This window comes from Oncorhynchus kisutch, linkage group LG4 (genome assembly GCF_002021735.2).
Source record: "Oncorhynchus kisutch isolate 150728-3 linkage group LG4, Okis_V2, whole genome shotgun sequence".
In the NCBI taxonomy this organism is placed as follows: domain Eukaryota; kingdom Metazoa; phylum Chordata; class Actinopteri; order Salmoniformes; family Salmonidae; genus Oncorhynchus; species Oncorhynchus kisutch.
Window position 1 is genome coordinate 17,031,557 of NC_034177.2, and position 20,857 is coordinate 17,052,413.

Sequence of the window (20,857 nt, forward strand, 5' to 3'; positions counted from 1 at the left end):
GCAACATGTAAAGTGTAGAAATAAAAGATTCCAGATATTCTCCATATGCACAAAAAGTGTATTTCAAATCAAATTGTATTTGTCACATGCGCTGAATACAAGAGGGGGAGTAGACCTTAGTGAAATGCTTACTTACAAGCCCTTAACACTTATTGTTCTTAACTGCATTGTCGGTAAAAAAAATTTTTTAAATGGATAAATAAAAATAACAACTAAAGAGCAGCAGTAAAATAACAGTAGCGAGGCTATATACAGGGGCTACTGGTACAGAGTCAATGTGCGGGGGCACAGGTTCATTCAAGTAATTGAGGTACTATGTACATGTAGGCAGATTTAAAGTAACTATACATAGATAACAGAGTTACAGCAGTGTAAAAGAGGGGGGGCAATGCAATAGTCTGGGTAGCCATTTGATTAGCTGTTCAGGAGTCGTATGGCTTGGGTGTAGAAGCTGTTAAGAAGCCTTTGGGACCTAGACTTGGCACTCCGGTACCGCTTGCCATGCGGTAGCAGAGAACATTCTATGACTAGGGTGGCTGGAGTCTAACAATTTTTAGGGCCTTCCTCTGACACTGTCTGGTATAGAGGTCCTGCATGGCAGGGAGCTTGGCCCCAGTTATGTACTAGGCCTTACGCACTACCCTCTCGATGAGAATGGGGGTGTGCTCAGTCCTCCAGTCCACAATCATCTCCTTTGTCTTGATCACATTGAGGGAGAGGTTATCCTGCCACTACACGGGATAGGTCTCTGACCTCCTCCATAAAGGCTGTCTCATCGTTGTCGGTGATCAGGCCGACCACTGTTGTGTCGTCTGTAAACTTAATGATAGTGTTGGAGTCGTGCCTGGCCATGCAGTCATGAGTGAACAGGGAGTACAGGAGGGGACTGAGCAATCACACCTGTGAGGGACCCCCGTGTTGAGGATCAGCATGGCAAATGTGTTGTTACCTACCCTTACCACTTCGGGGCGGCACGCCAGGAAGTCCAAGATCAAGTTGCAGAGGGAGGTGTTTAGTCCCAGAGTCCTTAGCTTAGTGATGAGCTTTGAGGGCACTATGGTGTTGAACACAGAGCCGTCGTCAATGAATAGCATTCTCACATACAGTGGGGCAAAAAAGTATTTAGTCAGCCACCAATTGTGCAAGTTCCCCCACTTAAAAAGATGAGAGAGGTCTGTAATTTATCATAGGTACACTTCAACTATGACAGACAAAATGAGAAAAGAAATCCAGAAAATCACATTGTAGGATTTTTAATGAATTTATTTGCAAATTATGGTGGAAAATAAGTATTTGGTCACCTACAAACAAGCAAGATTTCTGGCTCTCACAGACCTGTAACTTCTTCTTTTAGAGGCTCCTCTGTCCTCCACTCGTTACCTGTATTAATGGCACCTGTTTGAACTTGTTATCAGTATAAAAGACACCTGTCCACAACCTCAAAAAGTCACACTCCAAACTCCACTATGGCCAAGACAAAAGAGCTGTCAAAGGACACCAGAAACAAAATTGTAGACCTGCACCTATCTGCAATAGGTAAGCAGCTTGGTTTGAAGAAATCAACTGTGGGAGCAAATATTAGGAAATGGAAGACATGCAAGACCACTGATAATCTCCCTCGCAAGATCTCACCCTGTGGGGTCAAAATGATCACAAGAAGGGTGAGCAAAAATCCCAGAACCACACGGGGGGACCTAGTGAATGACCTGCAGAGAGCTGGGACCAAAGTAACAAAGTCTACCATCAGTAACACACTACGCCGCCAGGGACTCAAATCCTGCAGTGCCAGACGTGCCCCCCTGCTTAAACCAGTACATGTCCAGAACCGTCTGAAGTTTGCTAGAGAGCATTTGGATGATCCAGAAGAAGATTGGGAGAATGTCATATGGTCAGATAAAACCAAAATTTAACTTTTTGGTAAAAACTCAACTCGTCGTGTTTGGAGGACAAAGAATGCTGAGTTGCATCCAAAGAACACCATACCTACTGTGAAGCATGGGGTTGGAAACATCATGCTTTGGGGCTGTTTTTCTGCAAATGGACCAGGACGACTGATCCGTGTAAAGGAAAGAATGAATGGGGCCATGTATCGTGAGATTTTGAGTGAAAACCTCCTTCCATCAGCATGGGCATTGAAGATGAAACGTGGCTGGGTCTTTCAGCATGACAATGATCCCAAACACACCGCCCGTGCAACGAAGGAGTGGCTTCGTAAGAAGCATTAAGGTCCTGGAGTGGCCTAGCCAGTCTCCAGATCTCAACCCCATAGAAAATCTTTGGAGGGAGTTGAATGTTCGTGTTGCCCAGCAACAGCCCCAAAACAGCACTGCTCTAGAGGAGATCTGCATGGAGGAATGGGCCAAAATACCAGCAACAGTGTGTGAAAACCTTGTGAAGACTTACAGAAAACGTTTGACCTCTGTCATTGCCAACAAAGGGTATATAACAAAGTATTGAGATAAGTATTTGGTCAATAACAAAAGTTTATTTTCCACCATAATTTGCAAATAAATTCATTAAAAAGCCTACAATGTGATTTTCTGGATTTTTTTTCTCATTTTGTCTGTCATAGTTGAAGTGTACCTATGATGAAAATTACAGGCCTCTCTCATATTTTTAAGTGGGAGAACTTGCCCAATTGGTGGCTGACTAAATACTTTTTTGCCCCACTGTAGGTGTTCCTTTTATCCAGGTGGGAAAGGGCAGTGTGGAGTGCGATTGAGTCAAACTGGACTGGGTCTAGGGTTTCTGGGATAATGGTGTTAATGTGAGCTATGACTAGCCTTTCAAAGCACCTCATGGCTACAGATGTGAGTGCTACTAGTCGGTTGTCATTTAGGCAGGTCAACTTAGCGTTCTTAAGCACAGGGACTATGGTGGGCTGTTTGAAACATGTTGGTCAGGGACAGGTTGAAAATATCTGTGAAGACACTTGCCAGTTGGTCAGCGCATGCTCGGAGTACACTTCCTGGTAATCCATCTGGCCCCGCGGCCTTGTGAATGTTGACCTGTTTAAAGGTCTTACTCACATCAGCTATGGAGCGCTTGATCACACAGTCGTCTGGTACAGCTGATGCTCTCATGCATGCTTCAGTGTTGCTTGCCTCGAAGCGAGCATAGAAGGAATTTAGCTAGTCTGGTAGGCTTGTGTCACTGGGCAGCTTGCGACTGTGCTTCCCTTTGTAGTCTAATAGTTTGCAAGCTCTGCCAAATCTGATGAGGGTCGGAGCCGGTGTAGTAGGATTCAATCTTAGTGCTGAATTTACACTTTTGCCTGTTTGATGGTTCGTCTGAGGGCATAGAGGGATTTTTTATAAGCGTCCGGGTTAGAGTCCCGCTCCTTGAAAGCGGCAGCTCTACCCTTTAGCTCAGTGCAGATGTTGCCTCTAATCCATGGCTTCTGGTTGGGATATGTATGTACAGTCACTGTGGGGACGACATCATCGATGCACTTATTGATGAAGTCAGTGACTGATGTGGTGTACACCTCAATGCCATCGGAAGAATCCTGGAACATATTCCAGTCTGTGCTAGCAAAACAGTCATGTAGCTTACCATCTGCGTCATCTGACCACTTCTTTATTGACCGAGTCACTGGTGCTGCCTGCTTTAGTTTTTGCTTGTAAGCAGGAATCAGGAGGATAGAATTATGGTCCAATTTGCCAAGTGGACGGCGAGAGAGAGAGCTTTGCTATCCATCTCTGTTTGTGGAGTAAAGGTGGTCTAGAGTATTTTTTTTCCATCTGGTTGCACATTTAACATGCTGGTAGAAATGAGGTAAAACGGATTTAAGTTTCTTTGCATTAAAGTCCCCGGCCACCAGGAGCGCCGCCTCTCGATGATAATTTTCCTGTTTGCTTATGGCCATATACAGCTCATTGAGTGCGGCCTTAGTGCCAGAATTGGTGTGTGGTGGTAAAAGACAGCTACGAAAAATATAGATACTATTTACCAAGAGAGTTTGTGGTCTGCAGCTTAGCATGAGATACTATACCTCAAGTGAGCAAAACCTTGAGACTTCCTTACTATTAGATTTTGTGCACCCCCTGTTGTTTACAAATATACACAGACAGCCACCCCTTGTCTTACCGGAGGCGGCTGTTTAATCTTGCCGATGCAGCGTAAACCCCGCCAGCTGTATGTTATTCATGTCATCGTTCAGCTATGACTCAGTGAAACATAAGATATTACAGTTTTTAATGTCCCGTTGGTAGGATATTCGTGATCGTAGTTTGTCTATTTGTTATCCAATGATTGTACGTCGGCTAATAGGACTGATGGTAGAGGCAGATTACCCACTCACCGACGGATCCTTACAAGGCACCCCGACCTACATCCCTGATATCTCTGTCCCTTTCTCATGTGAATCACAGGGATTTGGGCCTTGTCAGGTGTCTGAAGTAAATCCTAAGCGTCTGACTTGTTAAAGAAAAAATCTTTGTCCAGTACGAGGTGAGTAATCGCTGTCCTGATATCTAGAAGCTCTTTTTGGTCATAAGAGACGGTGGCAGAAACATTATGTACAAAATAAGATGGTCACCAACGCAAAAAAAAAACACACAATAGCACAATTGGTTAGGAGACTGTAAAACGGCAGCCAGCTCCTCCAAATGTCTTGCACACATTTGTTTACATCTCTGTTAATGAGAATTTCTCCTTAGCCAAGATAATCCAACAGACAGGTGTGGCATATCAAGAAACTGATTAAACAGCATAATCATTACACAGGTGAACCTTGTGCTAGGGACAATAAAATATCACTTTAAAATGTGCAGTTTTGTCACACAACACAATGCCACAGATGCCTCAAGTTTTGAAGGAGCGAGCAACCAGAACTGTTGCCAGAGAATTTTATGTTAATTTCTCTACCATAAGCCGTTTTAGAGAATTTGGCAGTACGTCCAACCGGCCTCACAACCGCAGACCACATGTAACCACGCCAGCCCAGGACCTCCACATCCGGCTTCTTCTCCTGCGGGATCGTATGAGACCAGCCACCCGAACAGCTGATGGAACTGAGGAGTATTTCTGTCTGTAAAAAAGCCCTTTTGTGGGGAAAAACTCTTTCTGATTGGCTGGGCCTGTCGCCCCAATGGGTGGGCCTATGCCCACCCATGGCTGCGCACCTGCCAGGTCAAGTTAAAATCCATAGATTAGGGCCTAATGAATTTATTTAAATTGCCTGATATCCTTAAATGAACTGAACTGTTTTTTTAAGTGCTTTGAGAGACTAGTCAAGGACCATATCACCTCCACCCTACCTGACACCCTAGACCCACTCCAATTTGCTTACCGCCCAAATAGGTCCACAGACGATGCAATCTCAACCACACTGCCCTAACCCATCTGGACAAGAGGAATACCTATGTGATAATGCTGTTCATCGACTACAGCTCAGCATTTAACACCATAGTACCCTCCAAACTCGTCATCAAGCTCGAGGCCCTGTGCAACTGGGTACTGGACTTCCTGACGGGCCGCCCCCAGGTGGTGAGGGTAGGTAAACAACATCTCCACCCCGCTGATCCTCAACACTGGGGCCCCACAAGGGTGCGTTCTGAGCCCTCTCCTGTAATCCCTGTTCACCCACGACTGCGTGGCCATGCACGCCTCCAACTCAAACATCAAGTTTGCGGACGACACTACAGTGGTAGGCTTGATTACCAACAACGACGAGACAGCCTACAGGGTGGAGGCGAGGGCCCTCGGAGTGTGGTGTCAGGAAAATAACCTCACACTCAACGTCAACAAAACTAAGGAGATGATTGTGGACTTGTGGGAAACAGCAGAGGGAGCACCCCCCTATACACATCGATGGAACAGTAGTGGAGAGGGTAGTAAGTTTTAAGTTCCTCAGCATACACATCACAGACAAACTGAATTGGTCCACCCACACAGACAGCATCGTGAAGAAGGCGCAGCAGCGCCTCTTCAACCTCAGGAGGCTGAAGAAATTTGGCTTGTCACCAAAAGCACACAAACTTCTACAGATGCACAATCGAGAGCGTCGCCGCCTGGTACGGCAACTGCTCCGACCACAACCGTAAGGCTCTCCAGAGGGTAGTGAGGTCTGCACAACGCATCACCGGGGGCAAACTACCTGCCCTCCAGGACACCTACACCACCCGATGTCACAGGAAGGCCATAAAGATCATCAAGGACAACAACCACCCGAGCCACTGCCTGTTCACCCCGCTATCATCCAGAAGGCGAGGTCAGTACAGGTGCATAAAAGCAGGGACCGAGAGACTGAAAAACAGCTTCTATCGTAAGGCCATCAGACTGTTAAACAGCCACCACCAACATTGAGTGGCTGCTGCCAACACACCGACTCAACTCCAGCCACTTTAATAATGGGAATTGATGGAAATTAATGTAAAATATATCACTAGCCACTTTAAAAACAATGCTACTTAATACACTGCTCAAAAAAATAAAGGGAACACTTAAACACCAATGTAACTCCAAGTCAATCACACTTCTGTGAAATCAAACTGTCCACTTAGGAAGCAACACTGATTGAAAAATTTCACATGAGGTTGTGCAAATGGAATAGACAACAGGTGGAAATTATAGACAATTAGCAAGACACCCCCAATAAAGGAGTGGTTCTGCAGGTGGTGACCACAGACCACTTCTCAGTTACTATGCTTCCTGGCTGATGTTTTGGTCACTTTTGAATGCTGGCGGTGCTTTCACTCTAGTGGTAGCATGAGACGGAGTCTACAACCCATTCAAATGGCTCAGGTAGTGCAGCTCATCCAGGATAGCACATCAATGCGAGCTGTGGCAAGAAGGTTTGCTGTGTCTGTCAGCGTAGTGTCCAGAGCATGGAGGCGCTACCAGAAGACAGGCCAGTACATCAGGAGACGTGCAAAATGACCTCCAGCAGGCCACAAATGTGCATGTGTCTGCTCAAACGGTCAGAAACAGACTCCATGAGGGTGGTATGAGGGCCCAACGTCCACAGGTGGGGGTTGTGCTTACAGCCCAACACCGTGCAGGACGTTTGGCATTTGCCAGAGAACACCAAGATTGGCAAATTCGCCACTGGCGCCCTGTGCTCTTCACAGATGAAAGCAGGTTCACACTGAGCACATGTGACAGAGTCTGGAGACGCCGTGGAGAACGTTCTGCTGCCTGCAACATCCTCCAGCATGACCGGTTTGGCAGTGGGTCAGTCATGGTGTGGGGTGGCATTTCTTTGGAAGGCTGTACAGCCCTCCATGTGCTTGCCAGAGGTATCCTGACTTCCATTAGGTACCGCGATGAGATCCTCAGACCCCTTGTGAGACCATATGCTGGTGCGGTTGGCCCTGGGTTCCTCCTAATGCAAGACAATGCTAGACCTCATGTGGCTGGAGTGTGTCAGCAGTTCCTGCAAGAGGAAGGCATTGATGCTATGGACTGGCCCGCCCGTTCCCCAGACCTGAATCCAATTGAGCACATCTGGGACATCATGTCTCGCTCCATCCACCAACGCCACGCTGCACCACAGACTGTTCAGGAGTTGGCGGATGCTTTAGTCCAGGTCTGGGAGGAGATCCCTCAGGAGACCATCCGCCACCTCATCAGGAGCATGCCCAGGCGTTGTAGGGAGGTCATACAGGCACGTGGAGGCCACACACACTACTGAGCCTAATTTTGACTTGTTTTAAGGACATTACATCAAAGTTGGATCAGCCTGTAGTGTGGTTTTCCACTTTAATTTTGAGTGTGACTCCAAATCCAGACCTCCATGGGTTGATAAATTTAATTTCCATTGATAATTTGTGTGATTTTGTTGTCAGCACATTCAACTATGTAAAGAAAAGTATTTAATAAGAACATTTCATTCATTCAGATCTAGGATGTGTTATTTTAGTGTTCCCTTTATTTTTTTGAGCAGTGTATAATGTTTACATACCCTACATTACTCATCCCATATGTATATACTGTACTCTATATCATCTACTGCATCTTTATGTAATACATGTATCACTAGCCACTTTAACTATGCCACTTTGTTTACATACTCATCTCATATGTATATACTGCACTCAATACCATCTACTGTATCTTGCCTATGCCGTTCTGTACCATCACTCATTCATATATCTTTATGTACATATTCTTTATCCCTTTACACTTGTGTATAAGGTAGTAGTTTTGGAATTGTTAGGTTAGATTACTCGTTGGTTATTACTGCATTGTCGGAACTAGAAGCACAATTATTTCGCTACACTCGCATTAACATCTACTAACCATGTGTATGTGACAAATACATTTGATTTGATATGAAATAAGTAAAATCATTAATTGTTGCATGTTGAGTTTATATTTTTGTTCAGTATAAATTCAGGGTATGGTTGATGTTGCTGCCTACCTTCACAGCTGCCATCAGAGTTCCCCACTGCACACTGCTGTATCACTGCTCTCTCCATGCGACGGCCTGCCATGCGTTCATCTGTCCCATGTAACTCCAGATGAAATTTCAACAGGACGCCTATGGACAAAGAAAAAAACGAGTTTGTGCAAAAAACGAGTTTGTGCTTGAGTACATTGTAGAAAACGTCCATTGCACAATCTAAAGCATACAAATCCTGTCCTAAATTGTAACTGTGTGAGAAATTATGGAACACAAACAAATCATGAGTACATTGAGTAGTATCTTTTGATGAGGTGTGCGCTTGAACGGGAAGGACGACAAAAGAAGAAAGCGAGAGCCAAACAGTGCCAGCCTCTGTTACATCAGCTGCAGCACTGTGTAACGCTCGTCCTCTTCTTCTGACGAGGAGTAAGAGAGATCGGACCAATTTGCAGCGTGATAAGTGTCCATTTTAACATGTAAAACTGAACACTACAAAATAACACCGTAACAAAGTGAAACAAACAAAACAGTCCCGTGTGGCACTACGGGACTGGCTACCTAAGTATGGTTCTCAATCGGAGACAACGATTCCCAGCTGCCTCTGATTGAGAACCATACCAGGCCAAACACATTGTAAGCTGGTCTCATACGATCCCGCAGGAGAAGAAGCCGGATGTGGAGGTCCTGAAATGGAAAACATAGAACACAAAACATAGAATGCCCACCCCAACTCACGCCCTGACCAAACCAAAACAGAGACATAAAAAAGGAACTAAGGTCAGGACGTGACACACTGAGTGCATTTAATTTCTAATACTAGTTAAAGATGACAAATGTTCTGTTTCTAATTAATGGTGTGTACTATTTCTTTCTGTAACTAATTTAATTTAAATACTAGAGATGAGTTTTAAGACACTCGCTGTGTTATTGAAGTTGACACCTCAAATTGAAACATCTTTGTTTTCGTCAGTGTACCTCTGTTGGTTGAATCTCCCTTGTTTTCTATCCGTAGAACCCAATATCCGCAGGGATCCTCATCCCAGCAGTGTGTACTCATGAAGGTCCAGTCTGAGAAACCTGTAGACATTTTATCGTAAGGCCTGTGAAGCAACATTGGATTAGAATATTTTAGTACAGACAAGATGAGTCACACTTGAACCTCTTGCTGCATATTGAAACCCTGATACTTCACCATTATGCCGTATATATATATATATATACAGTGGGGAGAACAAGTATTTGATACACTGCCGATTTTGCAGGTTTTCCTACTTACAAAGCATGTAGAGGTCTGTAATTTTTATCATAGGTACACTTCATATGTGAGAGACGGAATCTAAAACAAAAATCCAGAAAATCACATTGTATGATTTTTAAGTAATTAAATTGCATGACATAAGTATTTGATCACCTACCAACCAGTAAGAATTCCGGCTCTCACAAACCTGTTAGTTTTTCTTTAAGAAGCCCACCTGTTCTCCACTCATTACCTGTATTAACTGCACCTGTTTGAACTCGTTACCTGTATAAAAGACACCTGTCCACACACTCAATCAAACAGACTCCAACCTCTCCACAATGGCCAAGACCAGAGAGCTGTGTAAGGACATCAGAGATAAAATTGTAGACCTGCACAAGGCTGGGATGGGCTACAGGACAATAGGCAAGCAGCTTGGTGAGAAGGCAACAACTGTTGGCGCAATTATTCGAAAATGGAAGAAGTTCAAGTTGACAGTCAATCACCCTCGTTCTAGGGCTCCATGCAAGATCTCACCTCGTGGGGCATCAATGATCATGAGGAAGGTGAGGGATCAGCCCAGAACTACACGGCAGGACCTGGTCAATGGCCTGAAGAGAGCTGGGACCACAGTCTCAAAGAAATCCATTAGTAACACACTACGCCGTCATGGATTAAAATCCTGCAGCGCACGCAAGGTCCCCCTGCTCAAGCCAGCGCATATCTAGGCCCGTCTGAAGTTTGCCAATGACCATCTGGATGATCCAGAGGAGGAATGGGAGAAGGTCATGTGGTCTGATGAGACAAAAATATAGCTTTTTGGTCTAAACTCCACTCGACGTGTTTGGAGGAAGAAGAAGGATGAGTACAACCCCAAGAACACCATCCCAACCGTGAAGCATGGAGGTGGAAACATCATTCTTTGGGGATGATTTTCTGCAAAGGGGACAGGACGACTGCACCGTATTGAGGGGAGGATGGATGGGGCCATGTATCGCGAGATCTTGGCCAACAACCTCCTTCCCTCAGTAAGAGCATTGAAGATGGGTCGTGGCTGGGTGCTCCAGCATGATAACGACCTAAAACACACAGCCAGGGCAACTAAGGAGTGGCTCCGTAAGAAGCATCTCAAGGTTCTGGAGTGGCCTAGCCAGTCTCCAGACCTGAACCCAATAGAACATCTTTGAAGAGAGCTGAAAGTCAGTAATGCCCAGCGACAGCCCCGAAACCTGAAGGATCTGGAGAAGGTCTTTATGGAGGAGTGGGCCAAAATCCCTGCTGCAGTGTGTGCAAACCTGGTCAAGAACTACAGGAAACGTATGATCTCTGTAATTGCAAACAAAGGTTTCTGTACCAAATATTAAGTTCTGCTTTTCTGATGTATCAAATACTTATGTCATGCAATAAAATGCAAATTAATTACTTAAAAATCATACCATGTGATTTTCTGGATTTTTGTTTTAGATTCCATCTCTCACAGTTGAAGTGTACCTATGATTGCAGACCTCTACATGCTTTGTAAAAGGAAAAACCTGCAAAATCGGCAGTGTATCAAATACTCTATATGAACAGCAAAAAAAGAAACATCCTCACTGTCAACTGCATTTATTTTCAGCAAATTTAACATGTGTAAATATTTGTATGAACATAACAAGATTCAACAACTGAGACATGCACTGAACAAGTTCCACAGACATGTGACTAACAGAAATAGAATAATGTGTACCTGAATAAAGGGGGGTTCAAAAACAGTCAATATCTGGTGTGGCCACCAGCTGCATTAAGTACTGCAGTGCATCTCCTCCTCATGGACTGCACCAGATTTGCCCGTTTTTGCTGTGAGATGTTACCCCACTCTTCCACCAAGGCACCTGCAAGTTCCTGGACATTTCTGGGGGGAATGGCTCTAGCCCTCACCCTCCGATCCAACAGGTCCCAGACGTGCTCAATGGGATTGAGAACCCGGGCTCTTCGTTGGCCATGGCAGAACACTGACATTCCTGTCTTGCAGGAAATCACGCACAGAACGAGCAGTATGGCTGGTGGCATTGTCATGCTGGAGGGTCATGTCAGGATGAGCCTGCAGGAAGGGTACCACATGAGGGAGGAGGATGTCTTCCCTGAAACGCACAGCGTTGAGATTGCCTGCAATGACAACAAGCTCAGTCCGATGATGCTGTAACACACCACCCCAGACCACGACGGACCCTCCACCTCCAAAAATCAATCCCACTCTAGAGTACAGGCCTCGGTGTAACGCTAATTTCTTAGACGATAAACGCAAATCCGACCATCACTCCTGGAGAGACAAAACCGCGACTCGTCAGTGACAAGCATTTTGTGCCAGTCCTGTCTGGTCCAGCAACGGTGGGTTTGTGCCCATAGGCGACATGGTTGCCGGTGATGTCTGGTGAGGACCTGCCTTACAACAGGCCAGTCTCAGTCCAGTCTCTCTCAGCCTATTGTGGAAAGTCAGCACTGATGGAGGGATTGTTCATTCCTGGTGTAACTCGGGCAGTTGTTATTGCCATCCTGTACCTGTCCCGCAGGTGTGATGTTCGGATGTACTGATCCTGTGCAGGTGTTGTTACACGTGGTCTGCTACTGCGAGGACGATCAGCTGTCCGTTCTGTCTCCCTGTAGCGCTGTCTTAGGCCTCTCACAGTATGGACATTGCAATTTATTGCCCTGGCCACATCTGCAGTCTTCATGCCTCCTTGCAGCATGCCTAAGGCACGTTCACACAGATGAGCAGGGATCCTGGGCATCTTTCTTTTACTGTTTTTCAGAGTCAGTAGAAAGGCCTCCTTAGTGTCATAAGTTTTGATAACTGTGACCTTAATTGCCTGCCGTCTGTAAGCTGTTAGTGTCTTAAAGACCATTCCACAGGTGCATGTTCATTAATTGTTTATGGTTCATTGAACAAGCATGGGAAACAGTGTTTAAACCCTTTACAATGAAGATCTGTGAAGTTATTTGGATTTTTACGAATTATCTTTGAAAGACAGGGTCCTGAAAAGGGGACTTTTTTCTGAGTTTATGATTTGTTCATAGTTTAGTTTAGAGATAATGACTTTTTCTAGAAAGCCGAGGAGTTAGCTGATCTTTCCATTGTGGAAAATATTCCTGGCTCCTCCCTTTATTTCTGCACAATTGTGTCTTGAATGTTCAATATACAATTGAAGTCGGAAGTTTACATAAACCTTAGCCAAATACATTTAAACTCAGTTTCACAATTCCTGACATTTAATCCTAGTAAAAATTCCCTGTCTTAGGTCAGTTAGGATCACCACTTTATTTTAAGAATGTGACATTTCAGAATAATAGTAGAATGATTTATTTCAGCTTTTATTTCACATTCCCAGTTGGTCTGTCATGTTCGTCATATGGAGGAGACCAAGGCTTAGCGTGATATGAATACATCTTCTTTAATAAGACGAAGAACACTTAGACAAACTATACAAAGTAACAAAACGAACATGACCGCTATAAACACTGAGTGCAAACATGCAACATCACATAGACAATAACCCACAAAATTCCCAAAGAAGATGGCTGCCTAAATATGGTTCCCAATCAGAGACAACGATAAACAGCTGCCTCTAATTGAGAACCAATCTAGGCAACCATAGACATGCATAAACACCTAGATGGTAAACAACCCCATAAACCTACAAAACCCCTAGACAGTACAAAAACACATACATCACCCATGTCACACCCTGACCTAACCAAAATATATAAAGAAAACAAAGAATACTCAGATCAGGGCGTGACAGGGTCAGAAGTTTACATACACTCAATTAGTATTTGGTAGAATTGCCTTAAAATGGTTTAACTTGGGTCAAACGTTTCGGATAGCCTTCCACAAGCTCCCACAATAAGTTGTGTGTGTGTATATATATATATATACACACACACAGTCAAAAGTTTAGACACACCTACTCAGTCCAGGCCTTTTCTTTATTTTTACTATTTTCTACATTGTAGAATAATAGTGAAGACATCAACTATGAAATATCACATATGGAATCATGTAGTAACCAAAATAGTGCTAAACAAATCTAAATATATTTTATATTTTGAGATTATTCAAAGTAGCCACCCTTTGCCTTGATGACAGCTTTGCACACTCTTGGCATTCTCTCAACCAGCTTCATGAGGTAGTCACCTGGAATGCATTTCAATTAACAGGTGTGCCTATTTAAAAGTTAATTAGTGGAATTTATTTCCTTCTTAATGCGTTTGAGCCAATCAGTTGTGTTGTGACAAGGTAGGGTTGGTATACAGAAGATAGCCCTATTTGGTAATAGACCAAGTCCATATTATGGCAAGAACAGCTCAAATAAGCAAAGAGAAACGACAGTCCATCATTACTTTAAGACATGAAGGTCAGTCAATGCGGAAAATTAAGAACTTTGAAAGTTTATTCAAGTGCAGTTGCAAAAACCATCAAGCACTATGAATAAACTGGCTCTCATAAGGACCGCCACAGGAAAGGATGATCCCAGAGTTACCTCTGCTGCAGAGGGTAAGTTCATTAGAGTTACCAGCCTCAAATTGCAGCTCAAATAAATGCTTCACAGGGTTCAAGTAACAGACATCTCAACATCAACTGTTCAGAGGAGACTGTGTGAATAAGTCCTTCATGGTTGACTTGCTGCAAAGAAACCACTAAAAAAGGACACCAATAAGAAGAAGGGACATGTTGGGCCAAGAAACACAAGCAATGGACATTAGACCGGTGGAAATTTGTCCTTTGGTCTGATGAGTCCAAATTTGACATTTTTGATTCCAACCTCTGTGTCTGAGACACAGAGTAGGTGAACAGATGAACTCCGCATGTGTGGTTCCCACCGTGAAGCATGGAGGATGAGGTGTGATGGTGCTTTTCTGGTGACACTGTTGGTGATTTATTTACAATTCAAGGCACACTTAACCCTACCATCCCTCCCCTAATTCGAGTAAAGTAGTAGAAGACAACACTTAAGCTGGAAGTAGAAGCCTATACATACTATATACATTGCTCAAAAAAATAAATGAACACTAAAATAACACATCCTAGATCTGAATGAATGAAATAGTCTTATTAAATACTGTTTTCATTACATAGTTGAATGTGCTGACAACAAAATCACACAAAAATTATCAATGGAAATCAAATCTATCAACCCATGGAGGTCTGGATTTGGAGTCACAATCAAAATTAAAGTGGAAAACCACACTACAGGCTGATCCAACTTTGATGTAATGTCCTTAAAACAAGTCAAAATGAGGCTCAGTAGTGTGTGTGTGGCCTCCACGTGCCTGTATGACCTCCCTACAACGCCTGGGCATGCTCCTGATGAGGTGGCGGATGGTCTCCTGAGGGATCTCCTCCCAGACCTGGACTAAAGCATCCGCCAACTCCTGAACAGTCTGTGGTGCATGGAGCGAGACATGATGTCCCAGATGTGCTCAATTGGATTCAGGTCTGGGGAACGGGCGGGCCAGTCCATAGCATCAATGCCTTCCTCTTGCAGGAACTGCTGACACACTCCAGCCACATGAGGTCTAGCATTGTCTTGCATTAGGAGGAACCCAGGGCCAACCGCACCAGCATATGGTTTCACAAGGGGTCTGATGATCTCATCTCGGTACGTAATGGAAGTCAGGCTACCTCTGGCGAGCCCATGGAGGGCTGTGCGGCCCTCCAAAGAAATGCCACCCCACACCATGACTGAGCCACCGCCAAACCGGTCATGCTGGAGGATGTTGCAGGCAGCAGAACGTTCTCCACGGCGTCTCCAGACTCTGTCACGCCTGTCACATGTGCTCAGTGTGAACCTGCTTTCATCTGTGAAGAGCACAGGGCGCCAGTGGCGAATTTGCCAATCTTGGTGTTCTCTGGCAAATGCCAAACGTCCTGCACGGTGTTGGGCTGTAAGCACAACCCCCACCTGTGGACGTCGGGCCCTCATATACCACCCTCATGGAGTCTGTTTCTGACCGTTTGAGCAGACACATGCACATTTGTGGCCTGCTGGAGGTCATTTTGCAGGGCTCTGGCAGTGCTCCTCATGCTCCTCCTTGCACAAAGGCAGAGGTAGCGGTCCTGCTGCTGGTTTGTTGCCCTCCTACGGCCTCCTCCACGTCTACTGATGTACTGGCCTGTCTCCTGGTAGCGCCTCCATGCTCTGGACACTACGCTGACAGACACAGCAAACCTTCTTGCCACAGCTCGCATTGATGTGCCATCCTGGATGAGCTGCACTACCTGAGCCACTTGTGTGGGTTGTAGACTCCGTCTCATGCTACCACTAGAGTGAAAGCACCGCCAGCATTCAAAAGTGACCAAAACATCAGCCAGGAAGCATAGGAACTGAGAAGTGGTCTGTGGTCACCACCTGCAGAACCACTCCTTTATTGGGGGTGTCTTGCTAATTGCCTATAATTTCCACCTGTTGTCTATTCCATTTGCACAACAGCATGTGAAATGTATTGTCAATCAGTGTTGCTTCCTAAGTGGACAGTTTGATTTCACAGAAGTGTGATTGACTTGGAGTTACATTGTGTTGTTTAAGTGTTCCCTTTATTTTTTTTGAGCAGCGTACATTTTACAGACACAGTATGGGTTACAATAGTTATCTTCCACTAAACGCCTCCCATCTACCTCTGAACACCATAAAGTTTTGATTTCTATATATTTTTCCACTGTGCTGTGATGTTTCACAAAAGTTCTGAACCTTTCTATTCTCATAGATTCTACATATTGTAAATTAAAGACCTTTTTTTGCTAAGAGTATTATAATATTATTAATTGATTGACTATGACTTTTTAAATCACTTCTATGTATTGCTTTCAATCTTTCTGTCCATTGACTTGGCTGTGCCTTACCTGGTTGTGAGTAAATTGGAGATGGTCTTCTTTGGGCTAATGAGGGTGATGGAGAGATCTCCACGTCTGCTATAGGTCAGTGTAAGACGGGCCTGGATGTGCTCCAGAGACCGAATCCAGTTCCTGGTGCCGTGACAAGCTGTCACATTCCACCTCAATGTCAGTTTCCTGCGGAGTTCACTATCAGACAGACAGAGCGCATCAGGTATAACACATCTAACTGGCCAAGTTGGCATTATGAATTAGTGGAATTACTTTATCAGTGGTGGCTGGTGGGAGGAGCTAATGGAATGGTATCACAAACCACACAAATGGAAACCACATGTTTGACTCCGTTCCATGCATTGCATCCCAGCCATTACAATGAGCCCGTCCTATAGCTCCTCCCACCAGCCTCCACTTCTGTTTATGCTCAATAAAATCTGAAGATCATGTTTATGTTTACTGTAAACAGCTATAGAACACACTAAGTGGCTGTTTTCCTACTAACTATCCATAAGTGATATGAAAGGACAATGGTGTTTTCCTTACATGGCTCTGGTAATGAGGTCAATGGTGCATTTCCTTTTAGGTTTGACTGCTTTCCATTTACTGGCCAACTCCACCAGTCTCCCTGCATCCAGTAGCCCATATCCATAGTAATGGCTGACTACAATAAAGCAAATCAGGTGTATGATGCTATAGGTGTGTTTACACAGGCAGCCCAATTCTTATATTTTTCCACTAACTGGTCTTTTGACCAACCTGATTGGTCAAAAGACCAATTAGTGAAAAAAATATCAGAATTGGGCTGCCTGTCTAAAAGCAGTTCATTCATTTCAACTCTATTTCTGGCCCTACAGTGTAGCAAATCACATCCCAGTTTCCCTAAAAAAAATATGTTATTTTTACCTTTATTTAACTAGGCAAGTCAGTTAAGAACAAATTCTTATTTTCAATGACAGCCTAGTAAATTGGAGATGGTCTTCTTTGGGCTAATGAGGGTGATGGAGAGATCTCCATTCTGCCCGAATGACAAATTTGTACCTTATCAGCTCGGGGATTTGAACTTGCAACCTTCCGGTTACTAGTCCAACGCTCTAACCACTAGGCTACCCTTCCGCCCTGGGTCACTAGAAGGTAGTGCTTTATGTCTCACCAGGTCTTCCAACACCATTGGTCCGCCAATCATGCGTTCGAAGATCTACCGGTCTAGATGCTCGCACCACGAGGTGTTGCACATCACGCCAGTTGAGTGTCGGGCTGTGGGAGAAGTTGGGATATTATCAACTTTCTCAATGACTCAAAGCCTCAAACTTACAACAAATAGGTTATTGAGTTACAGGTGCACAGAGACAAGAGAATGGTTACTTTGCCTCCAGAGCCAGTGCAATGATCCCAGCAGCCAGAGGGGCAGAGGCAGAGGTCCCAGTATGGTCTGAGGTGCAGGATTGATGCAGGTCGGTGGTGACCTGGAAGGGAAACAACATCCAGGTACTTTGTTGAGGCTTTGCTTACTGTTGCTGTAGGTGGTAAATGTGAGATAAATATTGATCTTTTTCAGAGTTCCACACATCTTCAGCAAACCTTTGCATTCATGTGACTACTTTGTTAAGCACAATTAAACTAATGCTAAACTAGTCAAAGATTTAACAGAATGCTTGGTCACTCTAAATGCATATTTTTAAAGAAATATATGGATGTTAAAAACACTAGTGTGGGATGAGTTGAGGACAAAGAGACTTACAATACTGCGGTGATGAAAGCTGCCACCACTGTAGGTCGTTGTTAGAATGGCAGAGCAGGGTTCACTGTAGAAGGGCAATGTTCCCCTCTCAGTGGTACTACCAACAGACAACGTGTAAATGCTGTTGGTGTAGCCATCGCAGTTGCAGTTGTCAAAGCTGGCACCCCCATTGCCTGAAGCCCAGACGTAAATGGAACCCAAGCCACCTCGGCCCTGTAAGGTATTGAATATGTTTTTTAAGACTCATTGTATGATCTTACTGCTTTAGTTGCCAATGCCGATTACATTGTTTTATCTTATCTAACAAAATGGACACTACTGATGAAACAGGTAATATAGGATAACCAGTACAAGTTGTATCATACATTGGTAATGCCTCTGATAAAGGCTTCTTGGGCCAATGTGTTTGGCCCCTCCAAATTCGTCCCCAAATCTTCAGGTCCCCAGCTGGAGCTGTAGATGTCAATGTGTTGCTGATTCAAATTTAAGGACATGGCTTCTATCAGGTCAGTCACTTGTCCATCCAACATCCGAACTCCTGGACAAAACAGAACAAGTAACAGGACGCAAATTAAAGCAGGATAATTGCAGTACAGTTCTATATGCTATTAAAATAGACCAAATGAGTGAATGTATGGGTAATACTTACCTCCGATCTTGGCCTGATATGCCACTCCAACCCCACACACCCCATTATTTGCCACCGCTGCCACCACCCCAGCACACCGTGTTCCATGCCTATGGAACAGAATACAAAAGGGGTTCATCCATACAGAATGTTGTTACATAGTGCACTTCATACATGATACATGATGTAATATCTTGCATTAAAATCTTAACATCATAACAAATTACCTCTTTGGTCTGGTCAGAGTGTATTGGGTGTCTGGGTTGGGGTCATTATCGTTCATGTCATAGCTAGCCTGTGGATCCTACAGGTACAATACATTAGGTTTTTATAAGGATCATTTGCCACTTTTATTTTTTAAATAATATTAGTCTTTTGCCATTTTTGTTACAGCACTGTATTGCTGGAACAAAATTCTAAATACATTTCATATTGATGTTCTAGTGCCATTCGGGCAATTTAAAGTATTGATTGGGGACATTTTTGTGGAGGAATGTAACTTTTTCTGGGTGATTTGTGCTTCCCATTAATGTGTTTTTGTATTTTAATATATATAGGGTATAATCTGTATATTTATGTTGTATTATACAAGGCACATTTGTAAAAGAGACCTAGGTCTCAATGTGTTCCCTGTTAAAATAAAGGTTAAATAATAATATATATAATAACAACTCACATAATTTTCAGCAATGTCTGGGTGGCTTGTCTCTAGGCCATCGTCTAAGATGGACACCACCACCCCTTTTCCTGTGTAGCCTCGAGCCCATGCAGCCACCACATTCTGATTAAAGGCCTCACTCTGGAAAAGCAGTTTGAATACATTATTTTTTCTGTTAAAACGGGGATAACCATTTGTTTTCACTCAAGGCAGAAAAAACTAACAGGCTGAATAAAAATGTAAAGAGCTTGTATTATGGAAATATACTTCAAACAAAAATGGAAGCTTAATGTTGACATACCAGGTACCACTGCTGATTGAAAAATGGATCAGTTGGTACTGTGAAAGAGTGTCTTCTCTTTCTACTCCTTCCAGATTGCTGTGCAAACCAAAGCACCTACGAAACAGAAAGTACATCATCACACTCATTACAATAAGAGAAATGCTGGGACTGGTTATTCCAGCCAATTTTGGAGAGTATTGACCTATTGGCTATTCACCTTAGGGTCCATTTTGAATATAAGATTATGCAAATAGTGTGCCTGCAATGATTGTTTTGCCACCTGTCTTTGCTCCATATGGTAATAGTTGCCATCTGGAAATATCTACAAATATAATATGCCAGAAGAAATTAGCTAGTCATAATATGCCAAAAGATCTACACATAAAAATACAAATCATTATATGACATAAACAGTGAACTAACATTGTTTTACCTTTCCCAGGTTATGGAAACCATGCTTCTTTGCAATCTTGTTGATTTGTTCAGGAGTGCAATTCAAATGTAGCGCCCAAATGTTAGTGTAGATGACCTCGGCATACATTGTGGACACATACAACATACACAAGAAGCAACTGATAAACCTCATTCTGTCTGCTGTTTGAACTGATCAGCGGATACATTGTTGGTCATAGAGAAGCAATCCTTTCATTTCGTTAACTCTCATGTCTGCAACTTGATTTTAACTGATGTTGACAGTTTCATCACTAACGGTTGTACTTGACATTCGAATAGGCCTACTACACGAGCGTGAACAATAACTAATATTCCCGCCACAGATAATCAAGACTGGCGCGCAAGTATCTGTGCATTGTTTGGTCACTTTTGCGTTGTGTAACAGCATTGACAAGACTATGATTTAGGACCGATGTAAAAACAGTTTCAAGTTGGATATTCGACGGATATTCGGCTGTAGTTTTAATTACGTTCACCAACAGCAGTTAGGGACCGTCAACATAGTGACAAATTACATTTTTCAAATGTCAAACATCTTGGCCATGTTCTGTTATAATCTCCACCCGGCACAGCCAGAAGAGGACTGGCCACCCCTCATAGCCTGGTTCTTCTCTAGGTTTCTTCCTAGGTTTTGGCCTTTCTAGG

General features: G+C 43.8%; 1 protein-coding gene across 1 annotated transcript; it reads right to left on the minus strand.

Moving 5' to 3' along the window:
• Positions 1 to 8,994: 8,994 nt before the first annotated feature.
• LOC109888537 (furin) lies at positions 8,995 to 20,447 on the minus strand. Its single transcript, XM_031822236.1, has 14 exons — positions 20,193 to 20,447; positions 19,977 to 20,081; positions 19,778 to 19,873; positions 19,495 to 19,617; positions 19,046 to 19,122; positions 18,840 to 18,928; positions 18,556 to 18,728; positions 18,191 to 18,403; positions 17,815 to 17,915; positions 17,603 to 17,706; positions 16,996 to 17,113; positions 16,465 to 16,644; positions 9,304 to 9,450; positions 8,995 to 9,034 (listed from the first exon to the last, which is right to left on the minus strand). The coding sequence occupies exons 1-14, from the start codon at positions 20,343 to 20,345 to the stop codon at positions 8,995 to 8,997; spliced, it is 1,719 nt and encodes a 572-aa protein (XP_031678096.1). The 5' UTR covers positions 20,346 to 20,447.
• Between the last annotated feature and the right edge of the window lie 410 nt (positions 20,448 to 20,857).